At 45.1% G+C, this 22,827-nt stretch overlaps 1 protein-coding gene across 3 annotated transcripts in view; it reads left to right on the plus strand.

Moving 5' to 3' along the window:
- CHN2 (chimerin 2) overlaps nucleotides 1-22,827 on the plus strand; it is a 426,701-nt gene that overhangs the window by 301,988 nt on the left and 101,886 nt on the right. For all 3 annotated transcript variants that reach the window (XM_068236077.1, XM_068236078.1, XM_068236079.1), the window contains one exon: nucleotides 14,721-14,798. In XM_068236077.1, the coding sequence (XP_068092178.1) occupies nucleotides 14,721-14,798 (78 nt within the window). The remainder of the gene's footprint in view (nucleotides 1-14,720; nucleotides 14,799-22,827) is intronic.

Raw genomic sequence — 22,827 nt, forward strand, 5'->3', positions numbered from 1 at the left:
GCGCTACAAAGCGCTTGATGCTTTCTCAGAGCTGCCTGTGGAAAAGGACAATGATTATACCGCTTTAAAGGAGGCTATAATCACTAAGTACCAGCTGACGCCAGAAGCCTACCGGAAAAGGTTCAGGTCCTGGCAGAAAAAATCTACTGATTCTTATCAAGATGTGGTCAGCAGTCTGCTCACCACACTCCGCCAGTGGACGCTAGGCCTCACTAAAGGGTCTTACGGTGTCCTGGAGGACTTAATCGTCCTGGAGCAGTTTCTGAACATTTGCCCGGCTGATGTACGCCAGTTTGTGCTGGAGCGCCGACCGGCGTCAGCGACGGTCGCTGCAGACCTCGCTGAGACCTTTGCAACGACCAGGGTGCCGGAGACCCGCAGGACTGCCCCATCTAGCTGGAGAGGAGGTCAGTCCCACAATTTTGCAGACTCTCCTACCTCTGTGAGCCGTGCGCCCCAGAGGCCCTCCAGCGCAGCTGCTGCGTCCAGGCCTGCAGTAACAGAGGGCATCACCTGTCACTTTTGCCGCAAGCCCGGACACATGAAGTTTAACTGCCCGGAGCGGAGGCAGACCGCACCACCTACACCTCGCCCACGGCAACTGCCGCCAGCCAGCGCACCCCAGCCGGGAGCACCCAACAACGTCATGTTCGCAGGTGGGAGAGGGATCCACTCCGCTACGAGCAACCACCAGCTGGTTACAGTGAACGACCAGCTTGTTACCGGTTTCCGCGACACTGGAGCGGATGTCACCCTGGTGCGTGCGCACCTGGTCCCGACGGAAAATATCCTCCCTGACAAATACCTTACCCTCACTGGAGTGGGGGGCACTCTTTCTCGCATTCCCCAGGCTCGGGTGTCCATCGATTGGGGGGTGGGGGTTCAAGAGAAGGTTGTTGGGGTCCTGGACCAACTGCCGGTCCCAGTTTTGTTGGGGACCGACCTGGGCAAGCTTGTGTCCTATTATGAACCTGCCCCAAGCCCCTCAGACTGCCAGGAGGGAGACGGACTCTCCGCCCACACTAAGGTACTTTGCACCAAGGGGCAAGAACAGGGGGGAGGTGGGTTGAATGTGCCCAGTCCAGGGGTACCGAGTCCAATAGTACCTGTGTCACAGGTACCTGTGTTTGATATACCGATTGTTTGTGATGAAAATGTTGTTGTACCTGTCACTGTAATTCATGCATGCAGCCAGGATGTGAGTAATGCCAGTATGTGCCAGTCTGAAGGTGTACCTGTACTGGCAGTAACACGCAGCCGCGCTGCTCAGAACCTGGGCTCAGAGCAGGTGGAAGAGGTTCCGGCCTCCTCCCCCTCCTCTGACCACAGGGATGGTAGCCTTCAGCCACTAACTGCATATGCCACGGGCCAGCTGGCTGAGAGCGAGAGTGCTGCATTTGTGCAAGCACTCCAGACTGACCCTAGCCTCGAGGCACTCAGAAGGCAGGCTTCGGAGCCCCTCACGAATGAAGATACCTTCAAGGTATATTGGGAAGGTGGTAAGCTGTACAGCGAGCCTGTACAGCCCACCGAAGGTGAAACAAGTGTGGGTACCAAGTTGCTTGTGGTACCCAGTGCCTTCCGGGGGCATGTGCTGAAGTCCGCACATGACATTCCCCTGGCAGGGCACTTGGGAATCCACAAGACACTTGACCGTATCCAGGGTCATTTCTACTGGCCCAGGATGCGGATCGATGTGACCAACTATTGCCGCTCATGTACTGTTTGCCAAAAGGTAAAACGGGCTGGGAACCCCCGCAAGGCTCCCTTGTGTCCACTGCCAATCATAGGTGAGCCCTTTCACAGAGTGGCAGTCGACATAATTGGACCATTGCCCACTCCCAGCAGCAGTGGCAAAAGGTACATCCTGACGGTGGTGGATTACGCCACCCGCTATCCTGAGGCCATGGCGCTTTCCTCCCTGAGGGCGGACAAGGTAGCAGACGCGCTACTTAACATTTTCTCCCGAGTCGGGTTCCCTGCGGAGATGCTCTCCGATCAGGGATCCCAGTTTATGTCCGAACTCATGGAGGCCCTGTGCAAAAAGATACACATGACGCACATTGTCTCCAGTCCCTACCACCCGCAGACCAATGGACTGTGTGAACGGTTCAACGGGACGCTGAAGCAAATGCTGACCACGTTTGTTGAGTCGCAAGGTGGGGACTGGGAACGATACCTGCCTCATCTGTTGTTTGCGTACAGGGAGGTGCCGCAGGAGTCAACCGGGTTTTCCCCGTTTGAACTCCTGTATGGGAGGAATGTCCGAGGACCCTTACAATTGATGCGGGAGACATGGGAGGGCAAGGGCGACCCCACTGATGTCTCCGTGGTCGATTACGTCCTCAAGTTCAGGGACAAAATGGAGTCCCTGTCCGCAGTAGTGACCAACAACCTGGCCCAGGCTCAGGCCAAACAAAAAGCATGGTACGACCGCACTGCTGGAGAGCGGTCATTTGATGTGGGTGACAAGGTATATGCCCTTCTTCCCGTGAGGCAGAACAAGCTGCAAGCAGCCTGGGAGGGGCCTTTTACTGTAGTGCAGCGGTTAAACCCTCTGACGTATCTAGTGAACATGGGGGGCAGGAAGCAGAAGAGCTTTCATGTAAACATGCTGAAGGCCCACCATGACAGGACCCAGTATGCGCTGCCAGTGTGCAGCCGGTTAGAGCAGGGAGAGGCAGACCCCCTGTTAGACCTGCTGGCTGACGTACGAGATGTGGACGGCGACCTAAACGTCAATCCACAGCTCGCCTCAGCCCAGCAAGAGCAGTTACAGAAGGTGCTGGGCCAGTACCAGCACACCTTCTCCGGTATCCCGGGGCGGACCAGTATGGCGGTGCATGGGGTAGATACAGGTACCCATCCCCCCATCAGGCAATCCGCTTACCGTGTCTCTCCCGAGGTACAGGCGGACATGCAGAAGGAGGTGAGGGAGATGCTGGAGTTAGGGGTGGTTCAAAAGTCCAGTAGTGCCTGGGCAGCCCCTGTTGTCCTGGTCCCCAAGAAGGACCAGACAACTCGGTTCTGCGTAGACTACAGGAAACTGAACGCCATCACCACTACAGACGCCTACCCCATGCCTCGCATTGATGAGCTGCTAGATACACTGGCATCAGCCAGGTACCTATCAATCATGGATCTGAGCCGGGGGTATTGGCAGATACCACTTGCACCTGACGCGAGGCAAAAGTCGGCCTTCATCACCCCTTTCGGCCTCTTCGAGTTCACGATGATGCCCTTTGGGATGAAGAACGCCCCCGCCACGTTTCAGCGGGCCGTGAACGACCTGCTAGAGGGAATGCAAGGGTTCGCTGTAGCGTATCTGGATGACATTGCGGTGTTCAGCCCCACCTGGGAAGAACACCTCAAACACCTGTCCCAGGTACTAGAGAGGCTGGCCATGGCCAATCTGACGGTTAAACCGAGTAAGTGTCAGATTGGCATGACCGAGGTGCAGTACTTAGGTCACCGGGTGGGGGGTACCACCCTGAAACCTGACACGGGAAAGGTGGACGCCATCCTGGCATGGCCTCGACCTATCACGAAAAAGCAGGTCCAGGCGTTCCTGGGGACCGCCGGCTACTATAGGAAATTTGTTCCCGCCTATAGTACACTGGCGAAGCCCCTGACCGATGCCACTAGCAAGAAGCACCCCAAGGTTGTTAGCTGGACCCCCGCTTGCGAGAATGCCTTCCAGGCCTTGAAGCAGGCCCTCGCAAGCGCCCCTGTGCTTCAGGCCCCAGACTTCAGTCGTCGGTTTGTGGTGCAAACCGATGCCTCTGACTACGGTCTCGGCGCAGTCCTCAGCCAGGTGGATGGAAAGGGGGATGAACACCCTATCCTCTACCTGAGCCGGAAGCTCCTGCCCCGAGAGGTAGCCTACTCCACAACTGAAAAGGAGTGCCTGGCGATCGTGTGGGCCCTACAGAAACTGCAGTCGTATCTGTACGGCCGCTCCTTCACGATCGTCACTGATCACAATCCCCTGAGTTGGCTAAACCGTACTGCTGGAACCAACGGCAAGCTCCTACGGTGGAGCCTGTCATTGCAGCAGTACGACTTTACGATCCAACACAAAGCAGGCAGCCGACACCAAAACGCTGATGGGCTGTCGCGGTGTCAGGGGGAACCCGACCCAACAGCGCCAATAGCTGCTACGGAAGGCGTCCTGTTGACACCTCCCTGAGCAGAGCTCGGGAAGGGGGAGGTGTGACGCCGGGCGACGCCCAGTCGTCCGAGGATTCGCGGCCGATTGTCCGATCGCAACCGTGATCGGAAAACTGACATTCTTTATTTTTAAATAGAAGTTTTTCCTTCCTGCCTTCCCCCCCTTTTTGCCATGAGGGCTGAATGGGCCTGCGTTAGCATATGGCTAAAGCAACCTGGTTTAGCAAGAAATCCTTTTAAGGCTCCCGGAAAAGCTCTGGTGACACTAATGTGCTAATTGGGCAGAGCTGAAATACCAACAGAGTCTATTCAACAGGGGAAGCTAGCACAGCATGAGGTCTATTGACACCTACATTCCTCCCAGTCTTGACGGCACCGACTAGACTGAATATGGAATGCATGGTGTTGATAACTTGTCACATTTTGCAAATACCATCCATAGGAGGAATATGAAAATTACGTAATTTTGTTTCCCTAATTCTGTAGAATATGGTGATACTAGACATAGCCAGGTAACCCGAGCAGGGGCTGAGATATGAATAATGGGGTCCCCGTGCGCCCCAAATATTGCAAGTTTGATGTCCTATGAACGTGTATTCTCAGCCCAATCTGAATATGAAATCGGTTTGCATGTGCGACAAAACCCCGGCGGGATATGAAATTGGACATATTTTGTGGATGGTTGGAAGTTCCTCCCCTGAGAACTCACTGCCTGACACGCCCCTGGGCTGAGCTTGAGACTCCGCCCAGAAATGTCAGTGCTCAAAACTGATTGCATGAGGACTCCCAGCCAATTCCCCCACTTTCCATCATACCGAAACGACTGCCACTGCTTGGGGAAATAGCAGTGGCCATCTTGCAGGCGGAGCAACGGCCATGTGGTTCGGCCATATTGCGAACTAACTGCAACAAAGGAACTTTGTCTTTTCCCGAACGGACTTTCCACAGAATCATAAGTATTCGTTCTTTTTATCCCTTTTCTTTTATGTACTGTGTTATCACTGTCTCTCATCGTTTAATTGTTCACGATTGTCTGTATATATTAATTATTTATATTGTAACAAATAAAGGCTTTCTAAAAGGTCTTTACCTCTCAGTAAAACCTTCTATTCAGTATACACAGACGAGACCTAAACTTCCGAAGGGACGCTACTGTTTTGATAGATAGATAGGAATTGCACAGTTTTAACCGGTTGTTTGTTTCACAGGTCTATAGCCAGTTAGCAGTTTTCTCTGGGCTGATAGAAAACAGAGATGGTGGCAAATCTACCCCTGGGTTGGAGTAAAAGTGTATTTTCGTAACCTCACAGGCTCCCTACTGCGTCGTGACGCTCAAACTCCGCCAATTCTACGCAGATTGCGTCCATAGCTCTCAATCTGTGTGCTAGAATCGGATCGGACGGTTTTGCGTGTTCACGGCCAGTGGGGCTCTTGTGACACAGTTCTGTTGCTTTTTAGTGTCACTGAAAGACATACATACTGTTATGAAGGGTCATGATGGTAGCACTGTTATGGGGGCCATAGTGGTCACACAGGGGGGCTCCATGGTGGCCACACTGTTGTGGAGGTCTTAGTGACAGCACTGTTATGGGAGGTCATGATGACCATACTGTTAAGGAGGTGTCATGGTAGACACACTGTTAAGGTAGGGGGCATGGTGAAGGCACTTGTTCTAGGAGGCAGGATCATAGTGGAAGCACTTGTTATATGACCCTGTGATGGATGTTTCTCTTGGCTGCATGAGTCACTGCAGTGGAGAGGGAACCTAGACAGAGGGGTTTCATCAATGTTTTTCTGGGCCCTATGATCTGCAGATACTGTCCTAACCATAACGTCTTATAGTAGAGGGAAATAAACTATGAACCTGAATATTCTTAGAATCAGCTGTTGCAGCTTGCGTATTCTATGCAAGTAAAAATATTGTCATGAAAGTGGCCAGTGCCAGCTGCTGTGGGGCTGCCCTTCTGTATACTGGATGTACTGTGTATGCAGGGAAAGAATAGATTATCTGTGTGGACTCTGAGGTCCAGGTGTCTTCTGGAGCAGCTCTGGGGGATTAAAATGAGACCCTGTTTAGAGATTTTCAACTGGTGTCTAATGACTAATTATTGATTGTAAGAGGCACTCCATTATCTTAATTAAAATATGTTCTTTCTCATTCTCCTGTACAAAGGCCGGGTTATATTAAGCCAAAAGTGGAGCATATAGAATGGCCGATCTCACAGACTGCTACAAGAGTTCTCCATCCTGAAGCTGCCTCTGTCAGCCTTTATTTGAGTCTTATAATGCACAGGATTGTTATTTCTTTAGAAGCCCATTAAAGCAATTTCTGCTGTACCTGGACATGTCTTCAATCTTGCAATCAGTCAAATGCCGGTTCACCCATGAGTTAGATCTCCGTGCTGTCATTCCAGCCGTTTCATTTGTGTGATTGGAGCATACTGGACTTGCAGCTTGATCTATATAAATCCCAGCTCTGAGCAGAAATGTTTTTCTAGTCTTGTGAGGCCCTCAGAGCTTATCTGAATCAGTGTGGAAGCTCTTTAAAAAGACTCTGTAACAAATTTTTCAGCCTTAGTTCTTCTATCCTATAAGTTCCTATGCCTGTTCTAATGTGCTCTGGCTTACTGCAGCCTTTCCTAATTGCACTGTCTCTGTAATAAATCTTATCTCCTTTCCTCTGTCGTGTCTGTCGGGCTAATGCTACGTACACACATGCGACAACGATCGTTCGTTGTTAACGACGAACGATCTTTTAATTGACGAAAGAACGACCGAAGTAAAGTTAGTTGTAAAAAGTGTGTAACGATCACATCGTTAGAACGAACGTTACACCATGTAAAAGCACTTATTGCGCCTGCGCATAAAATTGTAAAGTTCCTTGGAGAAAAAGTGAAATGCGCATGTCCAGCCTGGTACGAACGATCGTTTCCAACGATGTACCACTTTTGCTAACGATCGTCGGTGGTAAAAATCCGCCAAGACAGAACTTTGTTTTGTAGCGATTTGACTCGTTCGTCGTTTGCCTTAATAGTCGTTGGTTCGTTTTTTGTAACGATCGTCGTTGGTAAAGATCGGGGAACGATCGTTACAAACGACTATAGTCGCATGTGTGTACGCACCTCAAGGCTTGAATGTGTGGAATGTGCAGGGCTGCTTGTAATTGGATAGAAGCGATACACACCCTCTGCAGGCCCCCTGCACACTCTGTATGACTCACACACTCTGTTTAACGGGAACCAGAGAGGAACGTAAAAAAAAAGTTTTATACATACCTGGGGCTTTTTCCAGCCCCATAAGCCTGGATCGCTCCCACGCCGCCATCCTCCGCTTCCTGGATCGGCGGTATCGGGTTCCGGCACACGCGGCCAATTGTCCGCATCACAGCGGCTCCCTCCATACCCGTACGCATGCGGCTGCGCTGTAAGCAGCCTCACGCGTACGTATATGGAGGGAGCCCCGTGTGATGCGGACAATTGGCCACGACTGGCGGCCATGACGGGACCTGGTACCGGCGGATACAGGCAGCAAAGGACGACGGCGTGGGAGCGATCCGTGCGTATGGGGCTGGAGGAAGCCCCAGGTATGTATAGAATATTTTTCCTGGGGCCTCTGGTTCCCTTTAAGTGAGCCTATTACAAGCTGGTTAGTTTGTTTGTAAACACTGCCTAAAACAGTTAATTACAAGCCAGGATTGCAGCAGAGAGTGGCAGAAACAACACAGAGGGGCACAGGAGAAAATAAGGAATAGAATGGTATGCTTTTTGGTGTAAGAATATTAGAGTACAGATTCTCTTTAATCAACTGATTTCAAATAAACCATTTGTATAGTATTTGGTAATGTACCTCTGCATAGCTCCCAACTCTCCCTTTTTCAGAAGGACAGTCCCTCTTTGGCCACTTAATCTCTGTCCCTCTTTCTTCCTCATTTGTCCCTCTTTCAGGACTGATGTACAGATCTATGTAAATATATGTGTTTTTCTACAGAAAAATGTGTAACCACTTTAACCTTTTGGACATTGCTGCTACGTCCAAAAGGCTGCTGCAGCACTGCTGTGCGCACCCGCATGCTCCCAATGCCGCTATTAAACACACAAACAATTACATTTTAAATTAACTGTTTACCTCCAACAATCTAAAAAAATATATATATATATTTAATTAAAAAAAAATTATAATTAAAAGAAAAAAGACATAAATAGTTACCTAAGGGTCTGAACTTTTTTTAATATGCATGTCAAGAGGGTATACTACTATTTTTTAAATTGTAAGCTTGTAAATAGTGGTGGATGCAAAACTGAAAAAATGCACCTTTGTCCCAAATAAAATACATAGTTACATAGTTATTTTGGTTGAAAAAAGACATACGTCCATCGAGTTCAACCAGTATAAAGTACAACACCAGCCTGCTCCCTCACATATCCCTGTTGATCCAGAGGAAGGCGGAAAAAACCCTTACAAGGCATGGTCCAATTAGCCCCAAAAGGGAAAAATTTCCCTCCCGACTCCAGATGGCAATCAGATAAAATCCCTGGATCAACATCATTAGGCATTACCTAGTAATTGTAGCCATGGATGTCTTTCAACGCAAGGAAAGCATCTAAGCCCCATTTAAATGCAGGTATAGCGTTTGCCATAACGACTTCCTGAGGCAATGCATTCCACATCTTAATTACTCTTACTGTAAAGAACCCTTTCCTAAATAAATGGCTAAAACGTTTTTCCTGCATGCGCAGATCATGTCCTCTAGTCCTTTGAGAAGGCCTAGGGACAAAAAGCTCATCCGCCAAGCTATTATATTGCCCTCTGATGTATTTATTCATGTTAGTTAGATCCCCTCTAAAGCTGAGTACACACGTACGATAACGATCGTTCGAAAACGAACGATAACGACAATCGGACCGATAATCGTGCGTTCCAAATTTTCCAACGATCGTTTTTTGGGACGATAACGACCGTTATGTTCAATCCGATCGATCCAACCCGGTGGATTTTTTCGAAAGATAATCGTTCAATCGTTGCAGTGTGTACAAAGATCGTCGGATAATGATTATCTGTGGAGTAGTACGCATGTTCTTATTGCCTGTCATAACGTCACTCCCGTTTGCGCACGCATTTTTTTTATCGTTCGTCGTTCAGTACTTTATACTTATATCGTTCACGTGTGTACACAATCGTTCATTACGAACGATCTTTTCGGTCTAATTTGAATATCGTGTAAACGTCACGAATCGTTCGTAACGAACGATCTTTATCGGACGTGTATACGAACCTTAAGGCATCTTTTCTCTAGACTAAATAAACCCAGTTTATTGGCCATACATTGTGATAGGGACATAATTTAAATGGTGTAATAACCAGGACAAATTGGCAAATAAAATATGTGGGTTTTAATTATGGTAGCATGTATTATTTTAAAGCTATACTGGCCGAAAACGAAAAAATAATTCTTAGCAAAATTTACCACCCAAAGAAACCCTAATTGGTGGCGGAAAAAAACAAGATATAGATCAATTTGTTGTGACAAGTAGTGATAAAGTTATTGGCGGATGAATGGGAGGTGAAAATTGCTCGGATGCATAAAGTGAAAAACGACTGAAGGCTAACCTGCTTAATATACTCTAAATGTTATTTATATCATTTAAATTAATATATTTATTTTCTTTAAATGTTAAAACAAAGCAGAACTAGTGATGATATAGAGAGGACCAGTGTGGTTTGAATTTTAAAACTTTGTCTTTTGCCTCTGAATTCTTTTTGAGATCAGTGACTATGGGCATGGCGGGGGCATGATTAGGATTGTGTCTTATAGCGGATCTGAGATGAAAAACTAACTATAACAAGTAACTTGTCTATACAGGTAGTCCCCAACTTACGAACGACCTGCCAATAGGAACGGCATGGATTCTGTGTTTCCATGGGAACAAGTAAAAAAAAATTTTCAAATTGAACTTGTAGTTTTTGAGAAAATCGATTTTAAAAAATTCAAAGAAAAAATGGTTTTTAAACTTGTATAAGCAGATACAGAGGGCAGAGGTGACTCAGAGGGGAACACTGGAGGCACAGGGGATCACAGAGGAGGTACAGGGGACAGAGAGTGCACAATGTTTTAATTTAAGAGAACAGACTCAGGTTAAGAACGAACCTACAGTCCCTATCTCGTTCATTAACCAGGGACTACTTGTATATCGTATCTAAAGTTTAGATGGTTTACACCGCAAATCTTCCTGCAAACAGCTTCAACAGTTTATGATTATTTATTCCTGTGATATAATGAGAGCGGCCATGTTCTGTTCACTCCCCTCTCCTCCCTCCTCCCCTCTGCCTCTGAAATCTCTTGCTAGCAACCTCCTCCTGCCCAGACTTAGCTCCCATAAGCACTTGCTACTAAGGCTCAGAGTGCCAAGGCTCTCTGGAGAAGCTGTGGGTGAGGCTTTGTTTAGTTTATAAGGAATTAGAGTATTTAAAAAAAAAAAAAAAAGTATTTGGCTTGAGGAATGCCCTATAAACAATATGAAAGGAACACAATTATGCAATTAGTAAAAGTTAATCTCGGATCCACTTTAAAGTGTCCCTCTTTCTTATCTCAAAAAGTTCTGAGGTATGCCTCTGCACCATCCACTTCCTTCAGCACAGACCTTTAGAGCTGCAGGCTGCAGTCTTGCCAGAGAGTTCTATCGGTGCCTCACTTAGGCCCTATTTCTACAGGCGGCTGAACTGTGCGCTTATTGGGCAGACTGCTGACCCCGAGTGTCTTTCGTCTGCAATTTCAGGCAGTCAAATGGCAGTGCTTGTGACACCACATATGTCATCGTTTGACATGCAGTGATGTTTCACTTCTGAGGATGGCAACCGCTGCGCTCTGATGTAACTCCATAGGGGGTCCGCCTTTCAAACGCCCGTAGTGAACGTGACCAAGCACCAGGCTGGGGCAGCGGAGGAGCTGGCAGGCAAGTAATTCAGCCTCCCATAAAAAGCGTCCTTTTACTGTTAACTAGAACTCCACCACGATGCTGAGCCAAGCATCATCAGCCCACAGATCCTGTTATTTGCATCATTCATTAGACATGATTTTTATTAGGGGGATCCTCGTCTGATATAAAAAAGTAACAATGTTTAGCAGTCTTCCTGGTGCTCGGTTTTGATGCAACTAATAAACAGACATTATTTGCATCTTGAAGTGACAGGCATACTAGTCGCAATATGTTTTCTTGGTCACTTCTTACCATCGCTAATTTCTGCTGCCTTTCTGATGATGTCAGCACAGTGCACAGAGCAGGGATAATTCATTAGCAACTCATAAACAATTTAGGCATCTGTCAGCGGAAACAGGCTATTTCCTATAGAGCGTGCCCTAGTGGCTGCAGCTCTGCACGTTTGAGTCCGCCAGGAGAAAAACGTGACTGTATCTTGTCTTGTCTAAACTAGCCCTTAATCTTAGGGTAACCAGTACACTATCCAGCTATTGTTTTACTGTGCTCAATTCCGTTACAGAATAATTCTGCATGTCAACTCACTGTTCATACAAATCTATGGGCCTGTTCACATGTTTGCGCTGTAACGAATCGAGTTATTCTAACTCACTGTATTCAGGATTTGGATTAACTTGTATTTTATAGCGCACCCAATGTCCGACGCAGTTCACACACATTATAATGCATGTGTTATGCAACACACATAGGTCTTGATTCACTAAACCATCTTATCAAAGGTATCACACCTTATCAAAATCAACATGCCGTATCAGAGTAGCATAGCGAGCGCTATGAACGTATGCCTGCTAATTAGCAATGGCATTCATCCTGCTCTGAGCCCTAATGTGTTCGTAGCGCTCACTATGCTACTCTGATAAGGCGTGTTAACTTTGATAAGGTGTGATCTCTTTGATGAGGTGTGATATTTGGGTAATCATGGTTTAGAGATTCGAGCCCATAGTGTGAATCCAGCCTTAGGCTAGGTTCACAGTGAAAGCTGTATTGCATTCCCTGTAACAGCAGGAATGAGACGCAATGGTCAGGAAAGCATCACCGCACTCTACCCAAACGTTGCGTTGCATACAGTGATGCTTCACTGTACTTTTAGCGCCAGCTTTATTCAGTAAACGCATGGCATTAGGATTCCGCACTCTGTCACTACGCACCGCAATGGCTGTTACGACTCACCACAATAGCCCACTTTGAACCTAGCCTCATAGTCAACCTGATTTGGTGTAGTTTGTATGTTCTCCCCATGTTTTGTGTGGATTTCCTTCAACATTTAAAAAAATACTAAAAAATGAATTGATTTTAATGCAAAGTTGGCTGTAGACTATGGTAGAGACTATGAGATGACAAGATTGTGAGCTCTTCTGCCAGGCAGTAAGTAATGTGAGTTATATGCTGTACTCTATGGATGAGTGTATGCAATTTACAAAATTCTGAATTCCGACCTGCTCATTGGAATTCACAATTTTGAGTTGAATATACAAATTGTGAATGTTACAGGGAAAAAGGCATTTTATCACAAGGGGGTTGATTCACTATAACAAATAGCGCACCTTATTAGAGTTAACATGCCTTATCAGAGTTAATGAGTGCCTTATCAGAGTAGCATAGCGAGCGCTACAAATTTATGCCTTCTAATTGGCAATGGCAAGCGCTCCCCTCGTCCTGCCCTGAGCCCCTGCAGGTCCAATCACTTTAAAGGACATTATCCCTGCACCTTGATTGGCCCAATAGGCTGCCTGTCACTTGACAGGAAACTTGACAGGCAGCCTATGGGGCCAAGCAAAGTGCAGGATGTCCTTTAAAGTGATTGGACCTGCAGGAGCTCAGAGCAGGACGAGTGGAGCTCTCGTCATTGCCAATTAGCAGGCATAAGCGCTCGCTATGCTACTCTGATCGCTACTCTGATGGCACGCTAAATCTGATAAGGCATGTTAACTCTGATAAGGCATATTAACTTCTGATAAGGCACGCTATTTGTTATAGTGAATCAACCTTGTGAGAAAATATTACTCAGGAGAAAATAGTTAATTGCATATGGGTCTATGCAGAATAATAGGGCTTTCAATTAATCACCAATTCTGGGGACTTTATTTGTGTAATAGAGACCGCTTTAGTTTAGGAAAGCATAATTCCCTTGTACTCACTTAACATTACTGAGTGGATGGAGGACGTCAAAATGGTCTAAAACGGTTATTTGTAATACAGTATTTAATTTGATTTTTTTTTCTTTTAATGTATATAACACAATATATAAATGCATAGCGATAACTAAATAAAATAACTGTGCTAAAGCACTACATTTTTTTCCACTGCAAGTGGAACATGCATCATCTCATGCTTGGATGCATGTGCGCGGTGTAATTGAATTTCAATACACAGGCAAAGGTCCACTTTAAACCTCCATGATTCATTGACCTGGAATACTTTGCACGTGTAAAGATTAAGCATTAAGCATCTGCATTAAAAAGCATCCCCAGTCCACACATCCCTTAAAGTAGCCTTATGCAAGTCCATAAGCTAAGTATTCTTTTACCATGTCGTTCATTTTCATTTAGGCAAAGGGGAACCTATGCCGATGTTAATGAGGCCAAATGAGGGTAATATAGAGAGATAATAAGCAGATGCTCCTCTGTGATGACAGACCTCACATTTAGGGATAACAGATAAGCATCTCCTAACTCCTGTTGAAATAAATGGCTACCCCTTGAAAGGGTTAATAAGATTCGGTAAGCAAGGGAACCCAAAGAGCTATTAAGAGAATCGAGGGCCAGTAGATTAAAAATGACATGTAGGAGAGCCTTGGATAATCCTCCTCAGACTCCTAGGGGATTTTCACTCACAGAGGATATGAAAAATGGGGGAGATTTGCTCATTTCAAAATTAATCCATCAGTTGGATTTAGCACAGTTTAATCTAGTGGTTTCCAGACTAGAGTGACTCCCAAGTCTTTATTTGGGTGGGATGGAAGGAGGGGGAAAGATCCAGTCCCTGGCTGGACACAGCATCAGCAGAGACAGATGTGTCCTCACAGCACACAAGTGATGCTCTCTGCTGCGAGGACTTGTGTCACTGGCTGTTAGATATCCTCCCCCCTGATAACTTTTGGTTGGATGCTGTTGCTGAGGAGGCTTTATTGTAGTCTGAGGGCTGCAGCTGACTCAGGCACACGCCTGTCTTAAGAAGTAAAACAAAGCAGGTCCACTAGTTATTGAAATGCAGAAGCTCCTTCCATCCCACAAGACAGCCCATTCAAGTCACATGTCGGAGGTCTCAGCAGAATGGGCTGCAGCTGCTTCCAATCTGCTCTGTAGCATCAGAAGCAGCTGGACCAACCTAGTGCCTGTAAGCTTACAGGGCTCAGAGGAGGAAACTGAAAGGATCTGGGAGTCAGACACGATGCTGTCTGAGGAGCTCTGGCTGGAAAATGAGAAGAACTACACAGCTGTACAAAAGTCCAAGCGGGGCAGAAAGCAGCAGGAGCTGCTGGCGCTAGCGTTGGGGATGAAAGTGGGGGGCAGGAGCGCATTGTTGTGGCAGCCTCTGAAACTCTTTGCCTATTCGCAGATCACCTCACTGGTCCGGAGAGCAGCGCTGACACAAAATGACAACCATTGCAACTATGAGAAAGCACACAACTTTAAGGTAAGCATGCACTTTTATCCTTTTGTATGGCTTATATATTTGAATTAATTACCCTATTTGCTGAATCATGAACAGCTGGCTCCACTGATGACTTTTAGAGAGGAACATGCTTTAAATGAACATTTCCATGTAAGAACACAGTTTTGCCTCTTTACGGTTATTTAAACAAGCTCAGGCGAAAGGCAGATCATCGCCTTTGTCTGGAATTCCTTGTTTAACCATAGTGGCCAACTTTCTTCCTTACTAATGCATCTCACAGGAAGGAGATATTGGCAGCCTCTGACACAACCACATTAGCTCTGATCTTAACCCCTGAGCTGCTATGGCAACGTGACAAGGGAAGATGTACAGAATCCTCTGATTACTCCCATAGATGACTTTCATGTGTGGTCTGTACAACCGCTATTCATGTCACTGGTTTCATAGAGACCATTAAAATCTAACATATGCGGACAACAAATGTAAATACTTAGGAATGTGGCTATTTGGGCAGGAAGCCCTTTGCAGGAAGTTGCTGCATTATTAATCCATTATTGACCTGCAGATACAGGGTTAGAAGTGGTAAGGAAAACAAATCTATATCTCAGGGATGTAACTACAGGGGAACAACTGGGGATTCCAGAGCTGTATGGGGACCCCAACTACTACTTAACTCCCTCCGATAAAGGAGTCCATCCTTTAGATCTGGTGTTTTTGTGGCTACACTTGTTATGGGTAAGAATATTAAATTGTCCACACTTGTTTTATGACCCTTATATGATGGATCCCCAGGCTGTGAGCGTCACCAGGGGTAGGCAAGGGTAAGGGCCCTTTTCCACTAGCAATCGCAAAAGAACAACGCAAGCTTAAATTTTTTATGCGATTGCACATTTATCTTTTAACATGAAGCACAATCACAGTTAAAATTCACGATTCCTATGTTTCACGATTCCTATGTTTCACGATTCCTATGTTTCACGATTCCTATGTTTCACAATTCCTATGTTAAAGTAGCAACCCTAGTGATTTAAAAATCACTAGCGTTTTGTGATTTAATGCAAATCGCTCTTAAGGCCCTTTTCCACTGGCTGCGGTCCGATTCAAAAAGCGGATCGCAGCCGTTTTTCCGTTTCTGTTTTTTGTGGAATCGCGATCACCGGTCGGTGCGATTCTCGTCATGATCGCGCCTCATTCCCGACGGCGGTACAGTGCAAAAAAGCAGCTTGTGCGATTGCAAGCGCAGGTGACTTGTGCTTGCGATCGCACTTGCTGGTGGAAAAGCTCAAATAGCCTATAAAATGATAGCAGAATTGAATATATTATACCGGTTTCAATAAGAATGGCATTGATGTGAAAATGACTAACATATAGTAGCAGTACATTATGTGGTAGATGGATAGTGCGTGTGGTTTGCAGTACGTAATGATTAATGCATATAATGAATAATTTATATAGCGCAAATTACATATAGCTAATGTTTCCTGTAAAATGTCTTTTGTGTAAATGGCAATGTGCATGTTAGATTAAGATTCTGAACAGTATGCTCAGTCAGTGATGGTACTTTTTTTGCATTTATTTTACTTATATCCATGATGGAAGTCATTTTCCACTGAAGCTTTTTGACTTTTTAAACATGAACCGATGAACAGTGAAGCACTATGGGAAAGAAGAGGACCTGTATATCACCCTAAAGGCTCAGTTAAATATAGAGAAGTCACCAAATCTCACAATCTTATTTGGTGTTATAAGGCCGGATCCACACTATAAGTGCTTTTGTGAGCGCATGCTCTTGATTATCGCTTGTTGAGCGCTTGTTAAAAAATCGCTCCCATTCACTTTCATTAAAATCTCAGTAATCGCGATTTTTACAGCAATTTTAATGAAAGTGAATGGGAGCGATTATTTAACAAGCGCTCAGCAAGCAATAATCAAATGCAAGCGCCCACAAAAGTTTATTAGTGTGTGCGTGCGCTTATAGTGTGGATCCGGCCTAGGAGAACATTTATTCAAGGGTTGATGAAATCCTTACAGTATTAATTCAGCCCATCTTATACTGTCAGATTAAATATTAGCACATATAGAAATTATTGATCAAATATTGAAAAGTCACAGAATGTTAGTTAAAGGTTGGTAGCCCATATCAAACAAATAGCGGCAGTCTGTCATTGCAGTGAAATCCATATGTAATAATGTGGTTGCTATGAGCTGCTGCATCCCTCTGGTCGCTGTTTGTACTGTTTCCCTGGGTAAACCTATAACCGCTAATCTTAAAGAGGAAATGTAGTGAAAATAGCGTAATGAATAAAATTAATTATTTGTTTTGCAATATTCATTTCTAAATGATTTAGTCAGTGTTTGCTCATTGTAAAATCTTTCCAATCCCCGATTCACATTCTGAAATTTATCACAGGTAAATTGTGATAAATCTTTGGTCCTGCCAGGTGATCTCTGCGAAATGTTTATTTTTGAGAGCTTCAAAGCTAGTAGAAAATATACCTGGTCTCCTAGAATGCTCTGGTGTTGAGCATTCCGCATATCTAATCAGTTTAGGCTAAAGCTGGCCACTAACGGTCCAATTTCTAGCTAAAAATCGTTAGAGCGATCAGAAATTCTGATTGGATTGGTTGTAAATAATCTCAGTTGATGGGCACAATCGATAATGAACAATTATAAAAACAATCGTCCGATTGAATTTTCGTTGAACCAAAATTTGGATTTTCTTGTTGGTCGTGATAGATAGGAAGCAATGATTAGTTAGTTGATGGTGTAGTGAACGATTTTTCGTCCGATAAGAATTTCTGATTGATTTTTCGCTAGAAATTGGGTTGTTAGTGGCCACCTTAAGCATCAATGGAAGGTGGGATTACATACCAATATACAGCAATGCATGGATACAGGAAGTGTTTCTGATGCTGAAACAAGGAAAATTACCATAAAAGTGGGTACCTGAATAATGTGCTGCATTCTACTATATGTCACTACAGTGCCTCTGTGTCACAGCATTTATATTGTTATTAATCAATTAGGACCATTTGAAAAAAAACAGGCGTTAGATTGATAAACAACACATCACATGTGCGCCCATGTATGCCAAAACTTGCCCACGTCCCGCATACCCACGTACACCAACACTCCCTCACATGCGCCCACTACTCCGCGCCTGCGCTTTCTCCGCCTCCCCCGGATACAGCCCATGGACGCAGATCCATGGGCTTTTATTAGGCAGGATGAGAGAAACATAGCGGCTGCCATTGTGGAGTCCTGCACGCACATATTATTTACCTGACTGTAGTGCTGATCCTCTGGGTATCAGTCACCAGAACAAGTATGCAGGTCAAAAAAATCAGGGGAACGTTGTGAGTTATGATCTGTGTACTTGTTCCATGAGACTGAGCTACAATGTATTGTAACCAGAACATAGTGTTATAGGCCGTACACTAGTATTTTTAGAAGGAGAACAGTTGGGGTCTTTCTCTCATGACAGCTTTACTTAAAGGCTCTTCTCCATGCTAAATTTTCATTAAAGACCAGTCCCCCCATCCCAGCAGTTCTTTAACATAAGAGTAATTGTCTTATTATGTCCAAAAACACCTCCGTTTGAAGTGCTGTCATGCAACTGCTGTTGTGTTTTGAACTAAAGACTGCCTGGCTTCCTTGCAGCAAAAACGCCCTCCCTACAGTCGGAGCCACATGCTTCTGTAAACTCCAATGGGTGAGGTTTGGTTATATCTCAACCCCACCTCCGCCCGCATCCTGATTATGAATGGTGGTAAGAAGCAGCTTGGCCATACCTTTCCTCCCAGAAGGCATCCCTCCTCCATTAGATCCCATGCAGAGAAAATACAAAGAACAGCATTGGTCACCTGACCATGCTACGAATGCTAAAATGACTATATATACAAACATTTTTAAACGTTTACTATAAAGTTTATATGCCCAGGTTCCACTTGTTCCTGCCGCCCAGTGTAAACCATTTCTTTGTGTCTTTCCAGTATGCACCAAGCATTTCTCAGTCCCAGGGCCGTATGCAATTCACTTTTTTCAACTGAGTTTTCTCCTAGGTCCACAAACTTGTCAATAAAATGCCTTTTTAACTACCAGCAAGCAAAAAAAAATACTCAAAATAATGTTGATAGTACTTTTTCAACAACTTTTTGGTACTTTTACCCTGCAAAGTGCTAAAATGTTATTGTAAATCGAAGATAAAAAATTTTCTACTAGGAGAAAACTCATGAGAAAAAGTGAATTGCATATGGGCCCAGTCTCCAGTGATTTAGTCTATAGTAGAGATGGTCAGGGAGATGCTGACTTTTCCGTTTTCATGCAAATTGTATGCAGCTTGGAACTGGGTCGATAAAACACAATTCCTGCCTCTTTAACTACTTACTGACTGCGCTGATTGAAATCTACGCCATCAATTCACCACCGATGCGCGCTTCTGCCGTTTTCATCGATCTCACCGATGAATCCCCACCGTCTCCCGAAGAAGGTCACTCACTCTGCCTGTCTTTATGACAGCAGAGCCCTGTGAGCAGGTCAGGAGCCGATTTCATTGGCTCCTGGCCCTGTCTTTCAATGTAAGCCTCTCCCATTGGCTTACATTGATAGGCAGGGCCAGGATCCAATGAAAGCGGCTCCTGGCCGGCTCACAGGAACTCTGCCGTCATAGAGACGGCAGAGTGGGTGGCCCAGGATCCCGACTTGCGGCGGGTATGTGCGGCGATTTGTCACTATTCGTTGGGATTCCGCCTTTTCTGTACCAGCGGACTCTAGTCCTTAAGGTGGCAGAGACCGCTGGTATTTAAGTGGTTAAAGTGGCCCAATTCCAGGCCCATAGAGTTTGCACAGAATTTGCATACAAGCCAGATAATCAGCATCTTATTGACCATCTATGGTCTAAAAAGATTATGGGACTATGTCATAATGTTGATAGGACAGTCCCTGCATCTTCTGTTCAGCTCATAGTGTATCAGTGCATGCTCAACCATCAACATCCACTATATTTAGCTATATTCCACTATATTTAGCTCCCCAAATCCCCGAGCCCCCCTCGAATACCCCCAAAATGTACAGAGCCCTTCCCTACTGCAATGACCCAGTCCTCTCTTGCTTACATGAAAGAGGCCTTGTAAGGACTTTATTGAAGCTGCAATCTTCAGCTTCTTCTGGATTTCAGAGTGAAACGCATTGCAAGATCTTGTTGCCCAGCTTAAGATATATACTCTGGCAGTATTTCCAGAATAGGATTATCTGCTCAGTGATTCATTTCACTAGATCGCTGAAGTTGCTGTTGAAATTCTCTTGTAACAGGCATTGCATAAGCCCAACAGCGGACACAAATCACATGTCTTATTCTGACTCTTGTTCAGTGATTGCCTTCCCTTCCCAAGAGCAGAGATATCCTCTGAGGAGTTACCAGACCGTTAACTGTCACACAGGCACAGCTATTAGAACCTTTTTTCTTGCCACTTTCCAACTGGCAGAGAAATCCCCAAACAAATGATTGATCATATGAATATGATAACAACCATGCTTGCGCAGCTGAAATAATTGGAACAACATAATTATGTCTCCGGAGTAACATAGTCCAGCATAATAAGCAGGAAACTAACATGTTTATTGCTTTATGGATGTGGGATCTTTGCCTGTATTTATGCTGATTTTATTTAGCTGATGCAAAAACTATTCCAGCAAGTGCAAAGTTTAGTAATAAAATAAACATTGTATACTGTTAAGGATTAATACTGTTTAAAATAGCAAGGCTAAGTTATTAGTTACAGTATCCATAGCCAAGATGTATGTGTTCCACTTCTTGAAAATCGTGCAGAAGTGTACTAGAGACACGAAGGGAAGAGAACATGGCATGATCCATCACAGAGGAGGTCCAGGAGCTCCATGCCAGTTTTCTGTTTTACAAGATATTTACCAGAATCCCAGGAAATCTTACTATGACTTTATACTCATGGTTGGATACACTAGCCTTGTCAAACCTGGAGAAATTCAAAAAAACCTGCAAACATGAAGAAATTGTCTGCAGTTAGGTTGATTGCAAATGCTAAAAACATTTGCTGGGTCAAACCAGGCTGTAGTTAGAATTCTTACAAATGTAGTGAAATCGATGTAATAGCTACTGACGGTCCCAGGACAAGGCAGTCACAACTTCTTCCTAGAGGCATAACTAATGGGGGAGCAGCTTGTGCAGGGGGACCCAGAGCCATGGAGGGGGGCCTTGACTTCCGCCCTTCCCTCTCTCCAATACAGGTCTCCCCTTGAGAGCATGTGTTGTGGCCACACTTTTTATGAGTAGGGGGAAATATGGTACCTCCACTGGTGCCATGGTTATCACACTTGTAAAATGACCCCATGCAGATAAACCCACTGGCCATAGGGGTTACCATAGGGCAAAGGCATGTAGACAGGTGTTGAGGGCCTCATCAAATGTTTGCTGGGGAACCCCACTATTTCTAGTAATGTTGCTTCTTTTTTGTACTCTCAAATGGAGTATATTACCTTCTTTCTAGCATCAAATATGATCCTTTCTTCTTGTTGGTGCAGCCACCTGCTGTCAGTCACCTTTGTCCTGATGCTCCCGACTTCCTGCATTTTTTAATGTGACATCACATTCAATAAGATCAGGGCAGAGATGAGTGACAACAGGTGGCTGGCTCAAAGAGGAGGATAGATAAGAACTTATGCTGAAGGACATGTATATATATATATATATATATATATATATATATATATATATATATATATATATATATATATATATATATATAGTATATATATATATAATTACTCCACCAACACAGCAGCTGCACTACTGTGCATGAGGGAAAGGATTTTCATGGTGACTATACAGTTTTGGGCAGAAGTGGGTATCATGATGGCCGCACTTGTCATGGCAAGCAAATGGCTGCCACAGTGTCCTCACTTCTTATGGGGTCTAATGGAAATGCATATATCCAGGCACATCGCCTCTAGTTAGGACATTAAATAAATTATTAGGGAAAGGGAGGTGCTGGAGGGGGTGTGGCTAGAAAACAGCAAAAATCCATTAACCCTTCGCACACTCACATGCAAATGTTCAAACAAATGCATTCACAGATTCACTCATCCAGGCACAACTGTTATCCCTACAGCTAAATTAAAAGCCAGGGTTTTAGTTCACAGAAGAATGCATTCTTATGCTTAGTCACCTATACTGCGCAGAAGTACCCAGGTAAACATAGGTGTCCTAACTCTGGCCCTGTAACATGCATAGTGCAGACATGCAAACACATTCATTGCATCAAACCTATCAATGGATTAGGAGCACACATCCTAACTTCCTCTCCTGGGAAAGACGGTGCATCTTACCAATCGCACAAGGGAGCTAACGTTATGTGTCCACGTGCACCATGCGCATACACCAGCATAAGCTGTGTGCATGCTGACAAATACATACAGGGGAAGGGGGGAGTGCACTGAATTGGACCCTAGCCACAGGGGTCAGTAGTAAAATGGAAATGCATATATCCAGGCACATCGCCTCTAGTTAGGACATTAAATAAATTATTAGGGAAAGGGAGGTGCTGGAGGGGGTGTGGCTAGAAAACAGCAAAAATCCATTAACCCTTCGCACACTCACATGCAAATGTTCAAACAAATGCATTCACAGATTCACTCATCCAGGCACAACTGTTATCCCTACAGCTAAATTAAAAGCCAGGGTTTTAGTTCACAGAAGAATGCATTCTTATGCTTAGTCACCTATACTGCGCAGAAGTACCCAGGTAAACATAGGTGTCCTAACTCTGGCCCTGTAACATGCATAGTGCAGACATGCAAACACATTCATTGCATCAAACCTATCAATGGATTAGGAGCACACATCCTAACTTCCTCTCCTGGGAAAGACGGTGCATCTTACCAATCGCACAAGGGAGCTAACGTTATGTGTCCACGTGCACCATGCGCATACACCAGCATAAGCTGTGTGCATGCTGACAAATACATACAGGGGAAGGGGGGAGTGCACTGAATTGGACCCTAGCCACAGGGGTCAGTA

This window comes from Hyperolius riggenbachi, chromosome 5, assembly GCF_040937935.1.
Source record: "Hyperolius riggenbachi isolate aHypRig1 chromosome 5, aHypRig1.pri, whole genome shotgun sequence".
Classification (NCBI taxonomy): domain Eukaryota; kingdom Metazoa; phylum Chordata; class Amphibia; order Anura; family Hyperoliidae; genus Hyperolius; species Hyperolius riggenbachi.